The following is a 25932-nucleotide window of genomic DNA, read 5'->3' on the forward strand; positions in this document are numbered from 1 at the left end:
GTTTATGTGTCCAAAGGTGCTATAAAATGAAGGTGAGAGGCAGCAGTATCTCTTGTACTCTGTTTATTTTTCATGTGGAGCTTGCCTGATAAATAGGACTGAATTAAAGCAACACTCATGAAAAATAAAACCCAACCATGACTCAGAAGTGCAAAATTGCCCTCTACGTGTCCAGAGACGATGAGGTTCTGGTTTGCTGGAGACAGCACATGGATATTGGTGTCTGTACCAGCAGGGCAAAGGCTTCAGCTTATTGATATCCTAAATGCGAAAGGACGTCTGGTACAGTATATGGCTTCGTTGCTGGGTAGCCACCTGCGACTCTGAGAAACAGCTTCTGTTAAGAAGAGGTCACTGGTGAGTTTTTCTCCAGTTCCTGTTTACAAGTCGTGGTGCTGTCTTCCACTCAAACCACTGAACAAGGGCTGCTGAACAGTAAGCGCTATGAAATTAAAACAAAAACAACAAACGGTAAAAGCCAGGAACAACAAAAACCTGCCCACCTCCATTGCATTTGGACATGGCTCATCGTATGAACAGCACCAGTAGAGAGCAGACGGTTCCCGTGGTGGAGGAGTGGTTTGTGATGGGAAGACTTACGACTTGCAAAGGACCCGAAAAACTAACAAGTGCATCCCAGGTATGAAATTACAGTAACAGGTTGCCTAAGGCTGAGAAAGGTCTTAATTGCATCGTCCCATTGGGTGCACAGCTGGCAGCAGCTGAACTCGCTGTGGCTCTCCCCTTGCACTTTCTAGTGAAAGCAGTAGTTCACCCTGTTCCCTGCTCGTCTCTTTTTGCAGCTCTGTGAAGAAGGAACTAGCTGACTCCAGAGGACAAAGCATGCCAAGAGAGATTATGTACTTAGTCTTGTGGTAGTCAGAGAAGTGTCCGGCAAAGTGTTCCCAAAGAAAAATTGGTGACCCAATGGTGGGGGAGGGATGAAAGCTGTAGGGAATGAACAGAGTGCGGGGCTAATTTGGTGCCTGGTACGAGGGTCTGTAATTTACCTGCCTGGAAGAGTATCTGGAAGGGAAGGAGCGAAAGGAGTTTACCTACTAGGTCACTCGGCGAGGTAAGGATGGTAGCCTGGGGGGGGGCTGCTGCCAGCAGGTACTACCACCCCATGTGTTCAAGCACTCGGGCGTTCTTGTTCCTTCACAGTTTTTTATTCCAAGACCCACTCAGAGCCCTCCCTCTCCCAGTGTTTCCTGTGCTGCCTGCGCTGGGAACCAGCGAAGTGCTGACTGGTGGTGCCCACAGCAGGCTGTGTCTCCTGATGGGTTTGCAACTCCAGGGAGCAGTGGCACAGTGGCGATTTTGCTGCTGCGACCCCCTGTCCAGGCTGCTCGGGGTCTGTGCCCGGCAGGCTGCCGGTGGGACAGGCAGGCGGCAGCACCCTTTACCTTGCTGGCCTGGCACCAAAGCTGGTGCTGGGCTGGTGAGCCTCAAACGTGCCCGTGCACTGAGGCAGGCTTCGCCAGGCAAGCCTGGGAGCAAAACGGCATCGTTGCTTCACAGCCCTAGCACAGTGATGCGGGCTGGGTGTCTTCCTGCGGCTTTCTGAGCTGTTGGGCAGGGCAGCTTTGGGGGCTGGGGGTTCCCCATGCTCAGAAATCCTGCAAGTCTGCAGCCACCTCACCAGGTACCAGCTGTGGGACTGAACGGTGGAGCCGGACGTCAGGCAGGTCTGGCTTTGCCAAGCTGGAAGGAGATCAGCTGGTGCATTGAGAGGAGGGGAAAGCTTCACTCGTGCTACCCTTTCTGTTGTTCTGCTTGGGGCTGTATGGGTGTCATGGGCAGAGAAAGAAAATCCCCACGCCTAATCCTGTTTAAAAGGTTTCCATTGTTTTTTCCAACTTCTTCTCCACGTTAGGGTAGAGGAATGGCCTCGGGACCCCTGCAGGGACAGGGTGTCTGTGAACACATCTTGTTTAGAGTTTGATGAGAAATTTGTTTAACCGGCTGAGCAGCATGTGAGGACAGCAGCACTGTTGTGCTCGTCGTTTGGTGATACGTAGCAGGGAGCAGCAGGGTTTCCTAGGAGGCCGCGTCCCAGGGCCTTGGGATCCCACGTGTGTTTTTTTAGAATTCACCAGTAAAAATCTTCACACTATCTATGTCCTACAACAACACATTCCAGCTAGGGCTGTCTTTTCATTTACTTTCTTGCCTCCAAAGTGCAAAACCAGGGAGCAAAACAGAAGTTATCAGGTAGCTGTTCAGGCACTAGAAACACGGAGAGCAATTTGATAAAGCAAATGCAGCCTGACTCTTTACATACAGCCCGTACGGAGGCTTGGTCAACAAGCAGCATTCAATAGCTTGAATATATTAAATGGATTTCCACCAACTCAGCTGGAGAGCTCTCCATTTCACTGGCATGGTTTGGGGTCTGGGGCAGATTTCATTCAAAAAGAAAAAAAGTAAAATTTTATTTCCCGTTTCTGAATGCGTTTGCTGCAGCAATGCCATTGCTTCACGTGCCAGAAGAGCTCAAGGTTAGCAGGGACCGGTACGACTGCATATTCTCCATCCACGGGCCGCAGCCGTCGCGTGCCTGTGTGCCGGGTCCGGATCGGGAGCCGGCAGGGCTCTTCCCACCAGCCCCGCTCGGTGCAGAGTTCCCTGCCGGCCTGGCCTGGCCGCAGCAGCTGTAAGCAGCAACACATGGACCGAAACTTGGACAAAGGTGTATGTTTTTCTGCCAGTCCCCGGTACTGTGTCTGGCAAGCACTGCTGGCCGGGCCTGCAGGCACCGCGAGGGAGTGGGGATGGGATAAGCTCTTCCTGAGATCTCACTTGCTGTGCTCCGGTCCGTTTTCAGCGTCTTCTCCCAGAGCACATTCCCTGCTGTCAGAGATACCCCAGATGTTCCTCGCGCTTCTCCCCATCCAGCGGTTGAGTTCATAGCTTGTTCTTCTGTCTCATGGTTAAAAAAATATATCTTTATTTTACTTTTCATCCTCGTCTCCCTCGCTCATGCTGCTGAGGGAGGCAGAGGCAGCTTTTGGAGAAGAGGGAGGGGAGGCTTTATTGAAGACCCAGGGCGGAGATGGAGAACGGGATGGAGAACGGCCTCGCGTAGGACTGCTGTTTGGGCTCTGCCGGGGAGAAAAAGCCTGGAGCATTCGGCCGCTTCGTTCCTGGAACATCTGCTTCTGCAAAAGCAAAGTGAAAAGATGCTCTCTGAGTAATGCACAGAGGGGAAGGTATGTCTGTGGGCAGGCAGGGGCTGCGCTGCACTGTGCCTCTCCCCTGGGAGAGGGCAGGGGGACAGAGGATAGACTTCAGCTCTGAAGCATGGCCGGTTCAGCCCACACTTAGCCTTTGCCTCTTCTACTGTGCTCGTAATAACCCGTTTTTTGCATGACAAGGTTTTTTCTTAGGTCGGACACCGCTAGTGTGAGAATAGTGTGTGCATTGTCCTAAGCCAGCTAGGGGGGGAGCTCCCTTCAGATTTTTTGTAGGTGTTGGTCGCACTCTGTCTCAAGAAGTCAGTTTTCTGCCTGAACGCCCGAGGTTCCTTGTTCCTAGGAGCTTTTCCTTTTAGCGTGCTGGGACGGACCACCCGTCTCCCGCTGAGCTTCCTGACTGGCCCAGCCTTTTTTCCTCCTTCCCTTCTCAAGGGAGGCAGCCGGGTGCCTGCCAAATACTGGCAGCCACTTCCCCAGCTACCTGGAGCAGGCACCACCCAAACCCTTGAATTGGGGGTGGGAGTGCCAGAATTCGGGTGTCTTTGTTGAAAAGAGAAACACGTGCAGGCTTGATGTTCTGCTTTGGGCTTTATTGTCATTTTTGCTTTGTAAAGCTGAGTGGAGGCCTGCCAGAGCTGGTCGGGTGGAAGAGACCACCTTTTCAGTCTAGCGATCTGCTGCACTAAGGCAAATGCCGCTACTTGTTAGTGCCTACGTGGCCTTGCGTTAGGCTGCCAGGCTGGGTTACAGGCGATCTAGCACCTACTGCGTGGCTGCTGCAGGCTTCATGTGGAAAATGCCAAATGCGAGCGCCTCGCTGCTCCTCCTGGGGATGGGGAACAAGAAGTCTCAACCTTGGCTGGAGTACTGGGAGTCGGATCGCAGGCGATGCTCGGCTGGAACGGAAGAGCCAGCCCGGACAAAGTTAAGTCGCTGCTTAGGTCTGAGAGCAAAATACTGCTGCAGAACGTATTCTGGGTTTGCCTGCTTGGGCAGCTGCAGTCCACAGACTTTCTCAGCTTGAGTTTTTGTTTTGTTCCTCCTCCCCTTCCCCCTGCAGCGACTCTGCTCTGTGATGACCTTCCTCCCAGCCAAGGAACGTGCGGCTGCCCGTCCTGCTCTTCCTCCCCCTCTTTGAAACTCAGTATTCCCACCAGCAGAGGGGCAAATGCTAGGTTTTCCCATCAGGTTTCTGGTGTTTGCTAATCCCGGGGGTTAATGATTGAGCACAAATACCAAGCTTAACTGTTCCTCTGTGAGCTCCCTCACCCAATTTATATCTTTATTGCATGGGCCTTTATTAACTTAGTTTTAGAGCCTGGACGTCGCTGCAGTGCAGAGTGACAGAACAGTTCCTGCCTGGAGCCACGCTTAGCCATGCTCTCACGCATAAAGACCCACAGTGTGTAACCTACCCCTGCACTACTGCTAGGTCCAAAATAGTCAAGACTTCCTAAAATCTCAATAGTTAGCAGATGGTGGTTGCTCCTGATAAATGGTGCCAGGAAGCATTCGGGTGGGGAGGGTTTCTGCTGCTGAGAGCTGTGAGGATGTCACCAGGGCTGGCAAAGCCCCGGAGCCTGTTGAAATGCAGCGGTAGGAGTGCAAAATTTCTCTTTAGATCACAGAAATTGAGTTTGTTGGCTTGACTTAGTCTGTTTCATCCTCTCACTGAAGATAACCCCCAACAAAAAAAATTATGTTTGATATGAAATATCTTTTTCCTGGCCAAGCAAAACAGTTTAACTCCCTCCTGCCCCTGGCGCCTTACCAGCCACTTCAAAAAGCTCAGTGACGTTGCAGTGGTTCATGGTGTTGTGGTACCGGTGCTGGGGGAGATCAGTGTCCCAGCTTGGCTGGTATCCCACATGGCAGGGGGTACTTGACTGTACCTTGGGCCACGCGGGCCAGGGATGGAAAGGAGAACCCCACCTTCCTGCTAAGGCCCTCAGCCAGGCTGTAGGACACCTGCTTCCCGGTCCCTGCTTCAGCAAAGTTTGTTGCTTGAACAAGCCTGCGTGCTCACGCCTTCGGCAGGGTGAGTGCCCAGCCAGTCCGAATTGCCTCCTGCATTAGTGCTTTAGCCACCAGGTTGCTGGCTAAAACCACAACTGCTGCAGGAGGAGGTGGTGGTGTAATTCACCTGCCTCCAGAATGACTCTTCCCCTCCAGCTGTGCTCTAGCAGGGTCAGTAAGTCATGCCCTTCGCAGGCAAGGTCTTCCTAATGGGGGGGGTGCGCCTCGGGCCCTTGGGTGCTGAAGAAGTAGCACAAGTGTTAATGGCTCCCTTGAAGTGCAGGAGGGATAGACAAGGCTGAGCGTGCTCTGGACCTTTACCAGAGGTGGGAAAATAATTTCCAAGCCTTGGTTCAAGCGAGTTCAGGTACACCCAACCAGCTCAGGGAGAGAACGCTTTGCTTTTGGCAGACCTGCTACTGGGCAAAGATATTATGCCTATTTCTGAATTTTATTGCCTACGTGTTGATACTTCTTTGCTTTACAAAACAAGTGCTAGTTGGGTGTTATGGAGGACTGCTGCTTTTGAGCTGCTGAGTCTTTCAAGGTCGTGCTCAGGTCCAGGCTGCAGACGCACGGTGTGGCCTAAACGCCGGCCCTGGGTTCCAGTCGCAACCTGTAAGATTCCTCTGAGCCCCCGCGGACATCTGATGTGATGCAGCCATTTCCCGCTGTGGCCATCCCCGACTCCCTCTGTGCGCTGAATAGAGGGAAACGGGCCCTTTGGAGGGACACCTCGTCTCCTCTGAGAGGGAGGCTAGCATGGAAACCCTGCCCTGTGAGGCTTGCTTTCTCTCCGCTGAGCTGAAGCGCAGCTGCCTGTTCGTACATGTCTGAGAGAAGGTGGAATGAACTCTGCCGCTTTCCGCGTCCGTGGAGCGGTGTCTGCCATTAGGGCCTCCGTGCCGGGCCGCGCGGTGGTCCTCTCTCAAGCCAGGACAAAAGTTTCATGCCATGTTAATCAGTGTTTCTGACCCCTCTGTGACTCTCTCGCATTAAAAATACATACAGGGGATTGCACAGGTGGGCAAAATTGCCAATGAATTATAGACATCTTGACGTTTCAAAACTGACATTTTGACCTTTTCAGAAACCGATATTTTTTTGTGGGTTATGTGGCCCTTACTTCTAGAAAATTGATGCTAGCATAAAATGTATTATAATAATTATTTGTGAAATAATAATAGCATATTAATGGCATGCAAATTACCGATCTAGGAATCTAGCGTGCCCGTAACGATTCCTGTACTTTCACTGTCAACATTAAAAGCAACATCTAACTAATGGTGATAAGGCAAATTAATGCTAATAACAGTTTTGACACTAATAGCAAGTTATCATTATTTTAAAAGTCTTTCCTGTTGCAAGGCTCAAACTGATTTTTAAAAAAGCCACAAGAGTTCTCAGCTTGCTGTCACTGACGCTTTTCCTACAACACTGCAAGGAGATTTCACTCTTGTTTTTAGCAAAGGTCTCTGCGGTTGCACCAGATTTCCTACTCTGTGGTTGGGACACTAATTCAGTAAACAGGAGGCCACCTCCACCTCCCCCCCCAAAGACCTTTGCAGAGCAGCTTTTCTCTAATCAAATTTGGTAAAATGTTTTATCAGCAAAGGGGTTTTAAAAATGCCATCAGTTTGCAGTGTTGAGTGGGTAGAGACAGGGAATGGGATCAAGGCTTTGAAATTCTTTTCCCCTCTCTGCACAGCCAAACTCATCTTGCCTACTGTAGATTTCATGTGCCCTGTTAGCATTAGTTTTATTTATTCAGCACCTGTGGCCACAGGACCATCCCACATGGTGAACACTCGCCCAGCTCTATGGAGAATAACTTACAGAGGAAGCACTCTTCGTGTGGATGTGGTCAATGCAGGTAAACCTGGGCTTTTCACCGGAAGAGTTCACCCTCTTCCCCTCCCCAAAGAAGATGATACTGTCAATGAACAAATTGCTAAATAAGCTATTTGTTTTTATGGCTGGGACCGGTGTTATTCAGAGAGCACCTGCCTTTGCACGGGATAGATGTAGCTGTAAGGAGATTATAAAGATGCAGTCTCTGTTCTGAAGCCTTCACAGCCTAATTTTAGGCTTTTCTCAACTGAGTGGTAATCAACACAGCAAGTCGTGGCAGAGAAAAGATGAGAACTCCAGTAAGAGGCAGGTACTACGTGCTTTGGTGGCACGGAGTTGTGACGCAGCTGTGATGTGGGCTACTTAATTCACCAGGGTTCTGTGAATCTTCTTGAGGGTTTGTTTATAAACAAAAACTCTCCTGAGATCCTTTCAACAGAAGGTACCTTTTGTGATGGGAAGTTGTTCAGGTATGAACTGATAAGTGACATGAGAGAACATTGTGTGTGTTGGCTCTTTAAAAATATTCCAGTAGTATCTGCTCCATGCTAGTCCTAAACTGTTTTTTCTGGCTTGCTCTATTGATACTTTGCCTCAAACTGTAATCCATGAGCTGTTAAAGCTTTGCACAAGCCTCTTGCAAAAGGTTTGCTTTCAAGCGAGGAGGGAGCTGCCTGACTGTCTGCACGCCACGGTCTGAAAACGTACCTCTGCAGCATCCTGCTGTTCTGCAGGATTACTTGTCTAGCTCTTACTCCGCTCCCCTCAATTCACCCTGCCCTGCTTGCTGCTCTCCTCCGTGCTTGCTCACGTTTCTTCAGACTGAGCAAAAGCTTCACTTGGAGCTTGCAACTAGAGCAGCACGTCCGAGATGACGCTGATGTACTGAAGGGCTTGGCTGGGGCCTGGGCTTTCACCAGAACACAGCTGCACAGAGAGCTTGTTGGAAAAGGACTGACTCCCAACGGGAAGGTCTGTTCAAGCAAATGGTAACTTTTACATTCAAAATAAGCTTTGCTGTTGGTTTCAAGTAGCAAAGGGAAGTAGTACAAGAAAACAAAGTTTCTCAAGGTTTGGCAAGCTATCAGAACTGAAAGATGGGGGCCAGGACTCAGTTGGGGCTCTGAAGTGTCACTAACTCACCACCCACTCAGTGCATGACTTCGGTTTGAGCAGGTAAGGCCACGGGGTTTCTCCCCGGAGGGATGCTGTTACGGACTCTCAACAGCCTTTCCATGGCACCTGGGGACCTTTGGTAAATGGGCTCTGTGAAGCCAGCATGTACTGAGGAGAGGTTCGAAAGTGCTTCAGTTCCACCTGAGCCTTCCCTGCAGTCAGTCAGATGAGCCTGGCCCCCCACCATGTAAAATCATTTCTTGGAACTTTAAATCAGTAGGTTTTAAAGTTAGAAAATAGTCGTCATCTTCTGCTGAGTACAGAGCATGAAAAGAACTACTGAAAAACTTTTCAGCGTCCCTGTTTCCCTCACCACCTCCAGTGTATAGTTTCTCCCTGATGTCTGTGTGGTCCCATTTAGCGCTAATGGGGGGAATAGACTGTGTTAGCCTGTTTGCTCGTGTGCTGCTGTTACACAGCTATACTGACTGCAGTATCACATTCAGCATCGCACCTTCACAAGGGACAGAAATTATCCCAAAGAAGCAACAGCCACAAGTGGCAAATCCTCCCGCTGCAGTATTGGCATGCGTTATTGGATTCAGCAAGCAGGTTTGGCGTTATCCTACTGTGCTGGCTTTCAAAACAAAGACTGCAGCAAAAGAATCTGCTCTTGATCTGCATTACAGAAGATAAATAAAAACCACTCAGACTTCCTGGGATGGCAGAATACCTACCCAGGCTCCGTCGGGTCCAAACAGCTCTAAAAAGTTGCCAATAAATTCCCTGGACTTTTCTTCCCATTTCTGAATGAGGTCATGGCTCTTCTCTTCCACCTTGTAAACAAATTCTTTTGATCTTTCCTCCACGTTCTTGACTTTTTCTTTCATTTTGTCCACTTGGTTTTGAAATCGGTATTTCTTCTCCTGTTTTAAAAGTGTGGACAGAGATTAATATGTAGGGACTTGGAAATAATTAGCCACTGACAGTTGAGAAGATGAAAAAAATTGCATTAATGTATCCTAATACATATGGCCTTGGTTAACTATTCCCACATTATTTTTATAAATGCAAATTTAACATTTGTGGAATGAAGAGCAGAAGGTACATATTGAAAAGACCGTCTTGTGTGATTACTGTGTTTAATTCACTACATGAATCTTTCCATATTTTCAAACTGAATGCACTTTGAAAATTATATGAATCTTGTGAAGGATACCAGTGAGAAATTAACAGCTCAAACTTAAGCAAAAGGCAAATCTCCCTGGGTTTCCTAGCAAACACAGCCCACTGCTGACTTGCCAGCCTGGATGGTAACTTGGACCAAAATGTCTCTTTGGTCTGATTTCTGCAGTGCAGAAGGAAAACTCTCTTCACCTCCAAGCCTGGCTAATACAGGAGCTTCTGGCTGCAACAGAAAGATGTGCGTAGGCCAGCAGCTTGTGGCCAGCAGACTTGATAGAAAAGAGAGCGAACTCCTAATTGCTAAGGCACACAGAAGAAGAGAGGGACAGAGAAGATAATGTTAGGGGGCTAACATCGGGCCAAGCTTCTAAAATACTTCAGGGTTAAAGGGCTTTTGTCCCGAAACGCTCCTGTGCTCCTCAAACATACAGGGGCCACAGCAAACGAGCGCTGTGCCCTTGAAGGTGTAATGGTCTCTGTAGAAGCACAGATCACTATCAGCTTTTAATTTCCTGTGAACTTCATTTAATGGGCACTTGAATTTACTTTTAAAACAAATACTGTTTAGTGCTGAGGTGGGTTTTATTCTAGTTTGTGAAACACTAGAAGAACTGTCTTTGCAGGCCACAAGGCCAAACAAAATCCTCAAGGTCCAAAGAAACCGAACTCACTCTGCACCTAATAGGTGACCGTGCCTTTCTTTAACGAGGAGACCAGCACTCTTCTGTCTTGGTGAAATCCTGGGGTTTTTTTCATTTTGAAACACAAACAGCCTCTGATGCAAGTTAGTATTTCTGCATTTAAATTACTATAAGCTAAATAACCAAGCGCCAGGAGAGACTTCAGGATACATCAGTATCTGAGACTGGGGAGAAGCATACCTTATGCAACAGTATCTTAACCTCAGAGCTACTAAAGGTTAAATCTGAGAACCCCCAAGGCATCCCGCATGCCTTAATTTAATGGATATTTGTAATAGTGATCCTTCTGGGTGGAGTACTTACAAGCAGGATTTTCTGGAGGTGTAGAGGACTGAAAAAAAAGCACTGTGAAATAAATATTTATGCCCTGTGATCTGTGATTTATCTGCCAGACTTCAAAATAAGAAACAAGTAAACAAAACCCTCATGAAATGACACAATTCAGTCCTTCACAAGGGGGTTTCCCAGCTCCAGGGAAGGAGGTGGGAAGTCCTGCTGTGAGCCAGCCCAATCACAAGGAAGACTTCAGTTCTGTGGGTTATCTCGAGGCCTTAAGACGTGAAACAGAAAATGAAGGAAAGTAAACTTTCATTTCTGTTAAGTGTTTACTCCTCACTGGAGGGTAAGGTGCAGTTCTGTATGTGGAAGCTGAATAATTTGAGCCACCCTTTCAAATGGTGCTCTTGCCCTACCTATTGTGGCTTCTGATCAGCATCATTTACGTACCAGCTTCCTAACACGCTTCCTTGTCTTTTAAAAACCGTTTTAGCTTCCTCTAGTAATCTCACTGCTCAGCGGTTGGGTTTAGTTTTTTTTTTTTTTTCCTCCTGTCACATTGTAGAGAAAGTTTGCATAATTTGAGCCACCCTTTCAAATGGTGCTCTTGCCCTACCTATTGTGGCTTCTGATCAGCATCATTTACGTACCAGCTTCCTAACACGCTTCCTTGTCTTTTAAAAACCGTTTTAGCTTCCTCTAGTAATCTCACTGCTCAGCGGTTGGGTTTAGTTTTTTTTTTTTTTTCCTCCTGTCACATTGTAGAGAAAGTTTGCATATCAAAATCCGCTCACCGGTTGGGTTTAGGTTTTTTTTTTTTTTTTTTCTCCTGTCACATTGTAGAGAAAGTTTGCATATCAAAATCTTTGCTCTCTGTGCTGGCTTCTCACAATGGGAATAAAGAAAGAAATTGTGTCTTGGGTGAATGGCTGAGAAGCCTGCGGTGGGGGGGTGGGCTCCTCCCTAGTGTGTCATTGTCACCTACAGCTCAAGGAGGAAGGGGGAGCAGCAGCTTTGTCACAAACGTGAAAGCATAAGATGGAAATGAAGCTGCTAATTAATAGGAGCAATTAAAACTACCCCCAGCTTACCAGTTTCTTTTAAATTAAGTTCTTCCCAGCTATTTTAAAAGCAGCAGGAGGAAGATATGCTTTCTTAACGTTTACTCTACATGCAGGGTCCTAGGAGTGTTTCAGAAGCAAAAGCAGATCGGTGTACTTACATTTATAAAACTAACATTCAGCTCTTTGGCGGTGTATCCTCGTTGGAGGTTGCGCCGGGCGTACACGTCGTAGTCCCGGACGATCCTTGTGATGATATCTGATGTTGAGATACCTTCGGTTCTCTGCGTTGGTACGAACATTCCTGAGCAAAGTGGGAAAAGAAAGCCCGCTGAGAAAGCACGGCAGGACCAGGCACTGTGGCAGGTAACTGAGGGTGAACACAAAAATACCTGACCGAAGGTAAGAGACTCGCAATTCTGCCTGTCTTATTCCTAGTTCTTTCCCGTTGTTCCTGTGTGAGCTTAGGGAAGGCACTAGGTTGCTATACCGTTCATTTTTCTTCAAGTCTTCAGAAAGGCTAAAACTTGGCCTCTTCACAGTGTCAGCTGTGATGTGGAAGTTATTAGCCTGGCAGGGGCTCCCGAGCCAGGAAGACTAAACCTCGTGGTTGTGACAATTCACTGAGCAGTTCTTTCTATAAGCGTAGCCCTTATTTAACGTTATATAAAGGAGCGGGGGGTTGGCTTCCACTCCCGCTATTGAAAGGCCATTTGCTGCGCTCCTGTGTATTTCCACTCTCCCCTCCACTCCTGTGCTGCACCGTCTGGCAGCCTTTGTTCTGCTGAGTAAAACAGACCAGCCTCTGGCCTTGGCCAAAGCCAGGAAGCGCCCTCAGGTAAAAGATGCGTTATGGTAACTGGAAAACACCCTGGAGGTGCCGGTAGCTTGTAACAGGAAGATGAAGCGTAATGGTGGTGTGAACAAACACAGATACAGCGTGGGGACTGCGGGTCTCGGTCTCTATAGCCCCCATTTCATGTCTACCTGGCCGTGTCAGTGGCTGCATAACCACTCTCCCTGCTCCAACAGATCCGTCCCTAATAAAACTGGCCGCTTATTAATACTGCTTGTATCTTCCTCAACACACCTGAGGAATATATTGCTTTTTAATTGCTCCTTATCAAGACAGGATCACTTGAACCATTAAAGCAAGCCACGAAGGCAGCAATAGCAGAGTGCTAGCACACCTTGGTTTAGTAGTTAGATAGGGCTACAAAAAAGTATTACTATCACTTACATGTAATTGCAACATCAAGCTGCTGATGAGAGCGAGCTGTAAGGTAAGACTGGAAATGGTTTTGCAAAACAAAGGAGCGCTTTGTCTTAAAAAGGTGGTATGGCTACTGGCAAATTAATCCTCAGACATTCACTTGAAGTAGGCAGGCATTGCTAGCTAATTTCACAGGGTTAGAAAAAGATCTGGAGATGGAATCAAGAAGCTTAGCAGCCTCTTGTGACTAAATGCTATGTGATATTTTTTCTTTCTGATCTCTAAGTAATACTCTGCTAAAAAAATAGATTATTTTAATCACGAGCAGAGAGGTTTTCCTGATCGTGCTTTTCAGGCTTGCAGCAGTCACTAAGGAAACTATTTTTGGAAGCAGTGAAAACTACTTTGAGCCAGGAGCCTTTATAGATAGGAGCTACAAGAATATATGAACAAATCCAAACCCTACCCTTGCTAAGCCAAAAGCGGAATTGTTTTCAAGTAGCTGCACAAACCCATGTACGAGAACATTACCTTTAGTCACTGATTTTGCTTTCCTATGCTTCATGCGTTGGACTGACTCACGTTTTCCAAACTAATTGTTCACAGATGTGCAGAGGTTTAGTCAGTGCACCGTCACCCAGCTCACCATTGTCCATATGCCCTCCCACCCACTGAAGGGAGTGGGGAAATGGGAGACCATGGGAATCTACACAAAGAGCTCCGCAGTTCCCATCGCTTCTCTGCTCCCCAACAACCTGATGTGGGAAAATGGGAGTACTGGAACTAAGGAAAATGCGCAAGTGCATACACAGCATTGGTCTATTTAAAACAAAACACCCTAGGAGAACGGGGAAATTCACTATTGTAATAATGCTGTTCTGGAGCGTTGGGACTATTACAGCACTAGATCTCAAAACTTTTCACAAATAAGGTAACATTATTCCCAGTTTATATGTAACAAAATTCAACCATACAAGACTGAAGTTGCTTCTCCAGCATCTTGCAGTGACGGTCACGGGACAGACCATAAGTCCCTGAAGCTGTAAGTCCACACTCTATTCTGCAAACAAAGTTTGAATTTCTCGTCAGGATGCGTGCGCACGGCACCATGCCCAACAACAGCAGAGAAGGATGTGCCAGGCTTGGGCAGGCTCCAGCCCAGTCTGGTAACGATGCAGTGACACCAAGGGCTCCTGTCATGTTGTCCCGTGCACTCAGCACCTTATAGAAGAAAGGCAACATAGCTGCCTGGCCAGCGCGTATGCTGTGTGTCCCTTGGTGACCCGTCCTTACCAGAGGTCCCTTTGTTCCATTGCCTAGTGAAATACGCTGGTGCTGGCTCTGAAACAGCAGTTCCCAAAGGAAGGTTGTGAGTCTGACACCACAGTGAGGTTTGCAAGTGGAAAAAGATCAAGAACTGCTGCTATAAAAAGTTTATTCTTTCAGCTCAGGTCAATACCTGGTCTACTGCTGTCATTGTATGGCTTGAGAAGGTCACTTTGCATGACAAATTACCATCAGGCAGATTTGCTCTGGAATTTTTTTAAGCCTCCAATATACACGTTTATGTAGACCAGGAAGAGGATGGATTCGCTAGTGTTCAGAGCAGCACCTCCAGGGAGCAGGAGAAGAAAGGTATGATCAGTTCCTCCTCCCGCGCTGTTTGCTGTGTTAGAGCAGCTGCTGCTGGCGAACTGTGGCTTAATATTGTCTCCTCAGATTTAATTCGGCTTCCTTGAACTGAAGAGATAGAAACCCCTGGTGACTTCAGCATGGTCACGTTCAATGTTATATGGTAGTCAACCAAACTGCTAAATAGTCATTGCAAATTAACCACTCTGGTACTGATTTAAACCCTCTGCCAGCGTAGTAAAAAGAACCCTCAGTGCAAATCAGAAGTGGATCCTAATGCCTCCTGAAGGCTGCCTGTGCTTGCCCGTTTTCAGGACTGGGCTGTGTCAAGGAGTCATCAGTTTGCGGTCATCAACAAACCACTGAAGTTGGCTGGGCTGCTGTGGGAACTGAACTCATTTTCATTGGTTCAGAGCTCTGAGTTGAGCACTCTGAAATTGTTTAAAAAAACCCAGATGGGACTCTTCCGTGACAGATTTGAATGGTTTGCTGGGGGTTATGGCAGGAATTCAGCCAAGGACATCCTTTGTGGTTTTACAAAGTGAGCCTGTCTGCTGAAGTCAGCAGTACCTACCATTAGGGTGTAAGAGAACGTGATATTATCTCTACTGCTTCTCTCCCCGCAGTCGTGGTCAAAAGGCAGTAGAAGAATTTGAGCTGAAGCTGAAAAGGAAGGTGCCAAAAATATAAGGTTGCCCTTACCTGCCTCCTTTATGTGTTTGTATACATCATCCGAGCCAGCGGAGGAGTACGGGATGTCATCGTGGGCTACAAAGTCAATCTGCCAGTGAACAGAAGAAGAATCACATGCCACCATCACTGAATTTTGATTCAGTGGGGGCTCGTTGTGGAGGATCATCTCTTTTCTCGACTTCAGCTGACTCGTTTTTGACATTCTCATCCTAAAGCCATCACCTAGAATATTGCACTAGATTTAGGCCTATAACTGCTGTGTTGTATGATTGATTACGAAAGAACAGAAAGCTTGTCTCCAGAAGCACTGCCATTAACACATCGCTCTGGCTGGCTCTGTGTGATATTCTGTACAAATCCTAAGACAGCTGTTCCTGCTTTTATTGCTACTGGAAGAGCTAAGTCAAGTGGCAAAGCCTTGGCTTTCAAAACTACGGAGGCAGGATTATTGATTCTGCCTCCTTAGGGCTGTGCGTATATACATGTATGCCTAGTACTGTCATGCTGTCCATTTGTCACCCAGTGATGTGGACACTAAAATACATCCTAGTTAATTATGCTTTTGTTACGATTTATATACATTGCAAGACAGTCAATAGCATGTAAGAACTTCTATCCTGCCTTTCAGAGGACACATGACATTTTTACGTATTTCTGGCCAATTATTGCACCTGTTGACATTAATAAGAAACGTGCCTTTAATTCAGGACTTTAACAGGACTTTAGTCACTACACGATAACTTTTCTGGTTCATGATCTCCTTTCCTGAAAGTCAATTTGTGAATAATTCTTCAGTGTTATTTTGCCATTTAAAAATCCCACAACAGAAATCACCTCAGCATCCTGAGAAAAAAAGGCAAGACAAACATAACATTTTCTGACAAAGATGGAGGCAAGCAATGCCACGTACCTAATTTCAGGGACTGGAATTAACTGAATTAAATAATTTGCTCCAGCTAATAGAATTTCACAGGCTTGCTGTTTATTCTCAACTGTCAGTCTACAAAGGGGAAGGGAGGGATACGGGGAGAAATGTACCTTATGTTTTTCAAGGAACTCGGGTGTCAGTGTCCAGGGTGCATCTCTGATGACCTCATCCACATAACGACAGTGTCTGAGGGCTTCGTATCGCTCGGTTTCATTCATCACAGTGAAGCCTTTGAATTTATGAGTTAAATCATCACTGCAAACTAAAATATGGAAGTATCAACAAAATGGCTCCACACTCAGTAGAATTAGCATGACCAGCAGTTAATTATTTCCTGATAATGCCATTAAGCACTTAGTTATTAGCTTAGCTAATTTTGGGGTGCTCCAGGGCATCTAAGAGTTCTGCTCAGGGTTGGCAGGTACAACCGTGGACTTCTGAGAGATCCTTCACTTTCTGGAGCTGCAGCCAGAGCCCAATGAGATATTGTAGGACATCTCAAACAGTACTATATGCACATGTTGAGGTAACTCAATCCCACTATATTTCACGGGCTGTGAAATTTCAGGCGTGATGGACAATGCTTTCAAAACAATCAAAAAGTGCAGCGTCAGCAATAACAGTGCTCGCAAATGTCATGTAGCACAAAATGGTCGAGGCCGGAAGGCACCACTGGATGTCATCTAATCCACCCCCCCCCTCCTCAGAGCAGGGTCAACTACAGCAGGTTGCTCAGGGCCATGTCCAGTTGAGTTTCCAAAGATGGAGACCCCTCAGCCTCTCTGGGCCTCCTGATCCCACTTTTTGTTCTTATGTAAACAACGCTCTAAATGATGCATTTGCCAACAAAGCTCTAAATCACAGCAGAACAATTTCTCACTAAATAAACACTGATGGAAAACAAGTCACGGCAGATTTTATAGGAATCTGTCTCTGAGTTTAGCTTTGAGTTCAGCAGGTTTCATAGAAAGAGAAGTAAGGCCTGTGCCATGTTCAAATGGGAAGTCGCAGGAGGAAGTACAGCAGGTCTCAGGGCCATGTCCAGTTGAGTTTCCAAAGATGGAGACCCCTCAGCCTCTCTGGGCCTCCTGATCCCACTTTTTGTTCTTATGTAAACAACGCTCTAAATGATGCATTTGCCAACAAAGCTCTAAATCACAGCAGAACAGTTTCTCACTCAATAAACACTGATGGAAAACAAGTCATGGCAGATTTTATAGGAATCTGTCTCTGAGTTTAGCTTTGAGTTCAGCAGGTTTCATAGAAAGAGAAGTAAGGCCTGTGCCATGTTCAAATGGGAAGTCGCAGGAGGAAGCCCCATGGAGAGGACTGGGAGAAGCCGTACGCTCTAGTGGAATGAGCAAGTCCAGAAATCCTGCACCTTTAACTCTGGATATACCAATACTTTGTCACATTGCTTTTAAAATGAGGGGAAGCAACACCCGTGTTACCGGAGGACTATAAAAGTTAGGCATTATCTTTCTACCCACATAGCATTACGTAAAACACAGTGGCCTGTCCCCACAGCTGTAAGTCTGTCCAATATTATAGCTACGACAGTCATTTGGCACCCCACATGGAATAATGTGATACCCATTTATAGCTGGGTTGACAGTGGTTGTCCTTCACCAGAGGTCAAACCTATGCCTTTGGATCTCACTTGTCTGTGACGCCGGGACAAATAGTAAATGTACTTGATGAATGATAAATGCAACTTTATTAATGCTGCAGGGAAGTGTGAGAGCAGCCCTACAGCTGCTGCTTCTTTCTAATTTGAAAACATCAACCTATCAGGCGAGGCGCTGGCAAAGATGCAGTCTTTTTTGAGATCTAAAATGGATGTTCTTGCTGTGATGGTCGTTAAGGACCTTTAAAGTAGGAAAAATGTAGGAAGGCTTAGATAGCCCTGGAGTTTGTGCAAAATTCAAAGCCAGATAATAATATACATAAGAATTTCAGCTAGTGAAATGCCACTCTATTCTATTATGTCATTTTTTTATGCCTGCTGACAAGAAATTTAATGGAGATCAAAGCATTTTCAGTAGAAAGATCCTTTCTGAGATTGTATTTATATTTATTTACAGCCTTTATGTCATCTTAAAGCTACCCTCTCCTGGAAGAAAGTCTACTAAAATTATTGGAAAATAGTAATTTTTGCTTGAATTCTGCAGAAAGGTTTGATTTCATTTTTTGATTACTGTTTGTTCATGTACACAGCAGACACAATATCGCTGTACTTCCTTTTGATTCTGTCGTCCTGCTCTAATGACTGATTTGGGAAGGTACAAATATCTATTAAAAAAAAAATCCTTAGCTCCAAATAATTGTCTTCACAACGAGAAATAAAAAGGGTTGGTTGTGGTGTCCACAAAGACACATGACACCAGTGCTTTTGCAGCACAAATTGTATGTGGGTGTGGAAAGGTGCCCATTTTTTAAACATGCTAAGATGCAGAATGCCTCGCTGGGAAGAGGTGCTGATGAGTGCTGGCTGCTTTGTCCTTCACTCCAAAAATAAGGGCAAAGTGAAGCTATGCCATGAATTTCAAAGGAGCCAGGCTATTGCCCCAGAGTTCCTTCCCTGATCTGGGACACACCCTCCCTCCTTTAAAAGCAACAACAAAACCTACATAACTTGCATTTTTTTTAAACCTCACAGTCTTGCACCTCCACTAGCTTCTCCTGCAAGCTATCTGGCTCAGCAGGAAAACAAGAGAGTCCTAAAGGTTTCCTTCATAACAAAGGGATGTCTCCTTTCCCTCCCAGGAAGCTCCATGGGAATTGCCACGATTCAAACTTAAGAGTAAAACCAAAAAGTGGGTTTATAAGGAGATTTTGCTTTTCCTCTCTGTTGGGTCTTTTTTTCCCCGCCTTTCAACTGATTTGGGACAAAGATGCAAAATGATGCATCGTATAACGTGTCTGAAGGTTGCATTCACATTCGCTTTATCATCACTGCTGTAAGCATTTGAGCAGTTGAAGGTTGCTGTGAAATGTTTACGTGAGGCATATCTCAACCCCAAAGGTGCAGGGAAACTGGAACCCAAATGCATGTTTCTGAGGCCTCGCGAGAGCAGGGCTTGCACAGCCAGCTAGGCAGGACACAGCCACCCTCCGGTGACTCCTCAGGCACGTACCAACTGCTGAAGAGCTGTTAGCCAGCCGCAGAGCAAAAACCAGAAGATATTCATGGCAAAAAACCCAGTAAGGAAGTAACCTGCCCGGGGACACTCGTGAGCTGAAAATTACGTTCAAATCATGACCTACATTTGGGTCTCCAATGATAACGGGCTGGATTTAGCTTCTCTGCTGATGCTGAGGGCTGGGTCTGCACACACAGTACTGACCTGGCAGCCAGGGGATGTGGGCTGTGCCTGGCTGGTGGAGGGACCGAGGAGCCAGAAATAAATGAGCGGTTGATCTCATTCACTCATCTCCATCTTTGAACAATTTTGAGCGAATAACTGAAAAAGGTAAATTATTCATATGGAGCTATTCTAAGCTCAGAGTCATGCAGGCACCTGCTTTAACTAGAATGGGAATTGTGCCTGTGCTGCTGAGGGCAGAATTTGACTTTTACTTTAATTGATGCAATTGCAAGATGTAATTCAAGGCAAATCGCCTATAGAAAGCCCCCAGAGTGAAAGCAGTATTCAAAGTCACAGTGTATAAACAGCTGGGGGTGCGAACAAGGCAATAACTCTCTGATACTGAAGCACAGAAGCAAAAATCCAGCGTGATAAATAACTCTGATCTTACCTCCTACTAATAAGTAGCTATTTGGGAATAGAGTTTTGGCTTGCATAAGAGCTCTAGCATGGCCAGAGTGGAAGAGGTCAAATATCCCATCTGCATACACTCTGACAGGTCTGTCAACTGTGGAGAAAGAAACACAACAGTGATTTTTCAGACCCAAAACAAGTTGCACTTAATTCTACCGGACAGGTTTTTGTTCCCAGATGATTGTGGAGATTTACCCCAGTTCTGATATTCAAAATGCACCGGGGGTGAACTCGCAGTGTTTTATCCTGCTCGTTACTTGTTCTTCTCTGTACTCTCTGCTGTTTTCTCTCAGACTTAGCCTATTTATTATCATCCATCATCCCCGTATTCTAATTTAGCAAAAATGTCATCTTCCTGCCTCATTCGGAGTTCCACCATATGTCTTGTTCTCTTCTCTCTGCCTTTCTAGACAGTTCTGCTTCCTGGATTTTTTCAAAATTTTCCTTATTTTTTCCTATCATCTCCCTTTTCCTCCCCTCTTGTCTGTGACTTACTTTTTTCCACAGCTTACCACTGTAAAAATGTATTGCTTACCTCTTCCACATAAACCTTTCGCTTCCCTTTTTTCATACTTCCCCTAAGCTCTTCTCTTCTCTCTAACGAGCCTATCATTTCTTTTTCTCACCATCCTCCTGCTATCACCCTTATAACTCTTGCTTTCTGTACGACATCTTCAGCAGCAGCCTCCAGACAGAAAAAGGACTTGCTTTACCAAATGACACGCCTGACAGCTGTGCCACCTCCAAGCAAAAGGACAGCGGAGATGAAAGCAACAGAGCTTCAACCTCCACGGACTGTGCTTCAGAGCCACAGAGAGATGTCTCTGCTGTCAGGACACCCAAGGGTCCACGGGAGAACATTGTTCCTTGCAGAGCTGACTGGAAAGCTGCAGCTTACCCGTATAAAGTGTATGTACTTTAAAAGCTTATTTTAAATATGTGAAATAAGTATACGAAGGCTTTTTTTAAAGCATCTCTTGGAATTTAGGGGGGCTGAAGTAGTTATTTGGGACTTTATGTGAAATCATCCTGTTTCCCCAGCCCAATCACAAAGGTAGGTCTGGAAAAAATGTCCAGACAAAGAGTTCCAAAATCGGGCATGGTTTCTTTTCAAAGGGCAAATGGCCTTTAAGGCCCCTTAAGGTCTGATGTAATCAACAAAAACATCAGAGAAAGAAGAGGTTTTCCAGCATACAGAGGCAGTACGGGAAGAGAATCCAGGAGGTAGCCACTACACAACACAGTTTTCAGGCTGGCTGGAGCGGACTGGCAAGCCTTCCTTCCAACCAACATGCAGACCTCCACGAAAACATCAAACTCCAACTTGAAACATTTTCTCCTGTTGTTTCCCTAGCAGAAGATAATGGTCCTCTAGTTACTGGTTTCTTCCCCATTACCTGATAGCACCAGATACCAGGCCGGCCTTTCTGCTTCCAAGTGGAAGGCACAAGTGAGCATTGACAGACGTTTGTAAGGGAGAGCCTGTGCTTTGGTCCCAGGGTCCCAGCACCCATGGTCCTGCTGATGTTGCTCTCTACACATACCTGGCGTTCCCAGGCGGGCTTGTGCAATGGTTAGCTTCTCATGGGGGGCTTGGCACTGACAGCTTGTTTCATCTGCAAATGGAGCAGGTGCTGTCAGAGTCTGGAAGGGGGAAAAACACAAAGAAAGTAAGTTTGGTTTTTCCATCAAGTAGTTAAAAAAGAACCATTTAGCTGTGGCAGGATGCTGTAACCAGGCTTAATGCTGTTTTTTTCCCCGGGGATTATTGCTTTTTGGTCACCCCTGAGCATACACAATTCACACAAGGTAAAATGATGAGGAAAATAAAGCTTTCCAAACACATCATGCAACTTAATTCTTTGTCTGTTGAGAAGTTCAAGCACTTTTGAGGTAGGTGCAGGTTCATAATTTTTCTTTTGCAGGGCAAAGTCGGGTTTGATGGCCCAAGCAGCTTAATCCTTGGTTTGGTCTCAGTAAGTCCAAAGGCCCAAGATGCAAAATGTATTCTGCTATGTGTAAATAATAGCTGGAAAAACTAACTGGGATTTAGAAAGCTGCAAATGGGCCACCTCCTCACAAGCACCAGCTCCTCCCACTGACAAGACATCAGTAGAGATGATTGAGACTACAGGTGGTTTTGTTGTGTCTTTAATCAGAACCTTGTATAATTTTGAGGAGCCATTCAAAATAAAGCCAAGACTGCAACCAGAAGTCCCGCCTAACTAGAGCTAACTGGGCTGCAACTCCTTTCTCCGGTCTGACACATACTGTAATAGTACTAAAATGGTCTAACTGTGATCAGAGCACCACAAGGGTACTTGCTCTGAAGAGCTTATAACCTAAAGATATAAGAGAGAGAGTGAGGATGTGTGAAGAATGACATGGCATTATCTGTCAGGAAACTTGATTACAGAAATGGCATTTTCTGCCCATGCCTATATAGGAAGTTATCAGCGATCAGAACCTCCGATATTTATTATCTGCCATATGGTCCGATATGAAAAAACATGCTTCTGCTGCTCTTGGCTTGAAATCTTTACGATATCATAGAAACAGCAAACTACCATGAGCTGAGTTTTGGTTTGCTTTGTTTTTGTGAGATGAGGTGGCAGTTGAGACAAGCCGAAGGAAATCTATCCCTTTGCCTCCACCATGATTTAGCTGGGACCTCGTGGCCTTGCAGCAGTGGCTTGCTTGGGTTTTGACAGTGACCACTTGTGTGATGTACAGTTGTCATACCAGTTTGAGCACCCACGGTTGATCGTAACAGAATCTCTTGTTCCCTTTACACTTTTCTTCAGCTTTTAGACGCTGAATGCTTAATCACTGAGCATTTATTTTCTTTAGCATCCCTGAGACACTTTAAAACATGTCATGCCTAATTGCTGCTGACCTCTGGGCTCACTGGCTTGTTGCATGGAAAGCTCAGAGGACAGTAGTAAAAGAGCAACAAAGACTTAAAGATTCATATCCAGCTCTTTCTGCTGATTTACTAGTCATTTTGTTTACCGAAAGCGCTAAAATTTTATGTAGATTTCTTTTTTTTCTCCTTCCCTTTTTCTTTCCTTTTTTTCATAATCTCAAATCATCATCATTAGTATCTTAGTGATGAAAATCACAGCATCTCTGCAGGGACAAGGTTAAAAATGGAGAAACTATGACCAAGTCCAAGTTTCTGTCTGGGTTTCATGGACGGGAACTGTTCGTCGGGCCACCCATGCCGCACAGCGTAGAACATTACACATAATCATACTGTGCCAGCTCCTTCCTTTATTTTCTAAATACTGTCTTTTTGCTTCTGGTTTTGCAATCGCTGTGTGCTAACCCGTCTTTTTATCTCCAAGCAAGGTCAAGTTACACGGCAGCCCATACAGCCCGGTTCCCGCTGGGATAAAGAGGAAGGCAGAAATGTTAAAACAGTAATGGCTAGGTAATCAGATCCTAGCTTGGCAGAGGCTGTTTCCTTGGAGATTATTTGAAGAAAATAGGCCTGGTTTGCAGGAAGATTTTGCCCCCCCCCCCCCCCCGCAACACCCCAGCAAACACCTTTGCAACACCAAGATTTTTCTTTCGGTCTTTGCTCAATGGCGAACAACCTCTATTAGCTTCCCATCAGTCCAGGTTTTGTAAATGCTCACCGTTAAAGCCTGCTTTATGGTCGAGGGCTTAGAACCAGACCTGTCAATATTCCCATTACTCTGTGACCTCTCAAGTCACTGGATATGAAAATACATTAAAGAGAATAGATTAAAATCAGCAATATTCTATGAAAGCCACGTAGAGAAATGCATAAATACCATGTGCTGACAGATCAAGGGAAATACAGCAATAGCTTCCCAATGAGTATCCAATACTATTTCATTTTATCTGGCCTAGAAAAAATGTTGCTGCGCTTAACAAAAACATCTCAGGAGTAAAATAAGATGAGACTGTTTGGTTTGTATATTATAGCATAAGATAAAATATTTCAAGAAATTATTAAAAACCAGAAATAATTCATCAAACCTCTTTCAGTTTGTATATAATTACTTGTATTCCTTCCAGTTTCTTGTCAGTAATAACTAGAATTGGGAGAAAAGAGCAAGTAATTTATATAGCAGCTTTTTCATTTTGGTTAATCCATTAAAGTACTTTTAGAAATTCGCTATAGTTTTGCCAATAATCAGATGGTTAGACAAAGACTTTGTGCAAATGTACGTCTGTCTTCTCTGACAGATTTTTCCCTTCATCTGTGCCTTCATTATTTTCTAGGCATTTACATTTTATGATTAGTCAAGCAAGTCAAATTAGCCTCGTATATTGGACCAAGGTAAGCTTCTGAGATCTGCATCATCCTGTAGTAGGGTGCTCTATAGCCTAAGCATGAGTTCAGTGATGAATTACCTCATTTTGTTTGTTCAGCACCTGCCTCCTCCTTGTATTATTTGATATTCTTGTACTGGAAGCTTCAGTAAATTCATCCATAGTCACCTATTCCCCGCCTCTCATGATTTCCTAGTCCTCTCCCTTTTCTCCCCTCAGTCACGTTTTCCAGGCTGAAGAGCTTTACCGTGTTTATTTGTTCCTTGCACGGAAGCTGGTCCACAACTTTGATTATTTTTGTTGCCCTTCCCTGTTAACTGCAAGGTGGTTTGTACAGTGCTCGAACTGATAACTCTTCCAGTTTCTAGAGCTTTAATAGATAGGAATAGAAAATTATTTACATGGTGCTCACACTTTGCGGTTATCTTTGATGACATAAGCACCTTACACCTGGTGTCAGCAGCGAGACCTTACTTTCATTTAAGCAGTCCAAATGCCGCATTGTTACTGTATTATTAATATGTGGTGTCTAGAGAAAGCCTATTACATGTCATAAACGGAGAAATCATTGTAATATTAGGACTTATTAGTGATATTTACTTCAGAAGTTGTTAAAAAAACTCTTGCAATGCAAGTCCTATTTGCTGGGAATGAAGACACTGCATTCAATTATAATTAAATTCACTTCCTAAAAATGAACGTATGCAAGAACATCATATCCAATAAGCCTAGCATATCAGAAGCCATTCATTCTATGTCAAGTTTAAACAGTGTCTTACTTGCATTCTCACAAATTTGCAAAATAACTGAATGATGCTCAATAAACTTCAGGAAATTAAAAGATGGAAGGTAAGTAAAGGGGGGCTTCCTAGCAAATGCCTCACAGCTCCATTTGCACCCAGTAACGTCTTTGTAACCCCCAACTACATTTAATGAGACAGTAGCCCAGAGAGGAGAGTACCGTGTGGTAGGCAGCACTGAGCTGGTTCTGTGGCCGGGATACTTTATGAAGAAACCCTACATGACAGCTAGAGCAGCTTATTTTCAGGCGTATCTTGATGCTGCCTTTTTATTATCACTCTTCATAGTCTCTTAGGCTACCGTAGCTGTTTAACTTAGCTGCTGGTCAGCAGATAAACATTCATAGCTTATGTTTCCAATGGATTAAAAGGAAAGTGGTCGGTGATTTGTAGAGGAACAGGAGTCATACCACTGAAAGAACAGGTCAAAGCACCTCCACACCCTCTCTTTTGTTTACAGCCTGTAATAGGAAATAATTAGTTGTGTTATTGTTTGCTTGTTTTCTGTATGGTTGTTGGTTGGTTTTTTTTTTACATAGCGGCTAGGAAGACAGAAGTATTTTTTTAAATGGGCAAATGTAGACCCATCTATGCCATAGTGCATCTGCCATTATAACTCTGCCTGCAGGGTAACTGCATGCAACATGTGCTAATGGAAGGAGCTACTCTTTTTTTTCTTTTTTTTTTTTGTTGATTCGCACAGCTATACTACCTCCCTCACCATGTGCCATAGACAAAAACGTTGTTCTCTTGGTAGAGAGAATAGGTGTATTGCCATCTAAGAGGGACAACATGGCAGGGCATAAGCAATCTGCATGCAACATGTGCTAATGGAAGGAGCTACTCTTTTTTTTCTTTTTTTTTTTTGTTGATTCGCACAGCTATACTACCTCCCTCACCATGTGCCATAGACAAAAACGTTGTTCTCTTGGTAGAGAGAATAGGTGTATTGCCATCTAAGAGGGACAACATGGCAGGGCATAAGCAATCTGGGACGTTCCTGGAATGTGTCGATGATAACTTCCTTCTCCAAGTGGTAGAGGAGCCAACGAGGAGAGGTGCAATGCTGGACCTTGTTCTCACCAACAAGGAGGCCCTGGTGGGGAATGTGAAGCTCAAGGGCAGCCTGGGCTGCAGTGACCACAAAATGGTGGAGTTCAAGATCCTTAGGGCAGC

General features: G+C 45.4%; 1 protein-coding gene across 1 annotated transcript; it reads right to left on the reverse strand.

Annotated features, from left to right (window-relative positions):
* Positions 1–3775: 3775 nt before the first annotated feature.
* Positions 3776–24118, reverse strand: PCYT1B (phosphate cytidylyltransferase 1, choline, beta). Its single transcript, XM_019471420.1, has 8 exons — positions 24038–24118; positions 21196–21295; positions 19629–19745; positions 15980–16131; positions 14951–15029; positions 11565–11707; positions 8918–9106; positions 3776–4093 (listed from the first exon to the last, which is right to left on the reverse strand). Exons 1-8 carry the CDS (start codon positions 24116–24118, stop codon positions 3983–3985), a joined length of 972 nt encoding a protein of 323 aa, XP_019326965.1. The 3' UTR covers positions 3776–3982.
* Positions 24119–25932: the final 1814 nt, after the last annotated feature.

This window comes from Aptenodytes forsteri, unplaced genomic scaffold (genome assembly GCF_000699145.1).
Source record: "Aptenodytes forsteri isolate BGI_AS27 unplaced genomic scaffold, ASM69914v1 Scaffold273, whole genome shotgun sequence".
In the NCBI taxonomy this organism is placed as follows: domain Eukaryota; kingdom Metazoa; phylum Chordata; class Aves; order Sphenisciformes; family Spheniscidae; genus Aptenodytes; species Aptenodytes forsteri.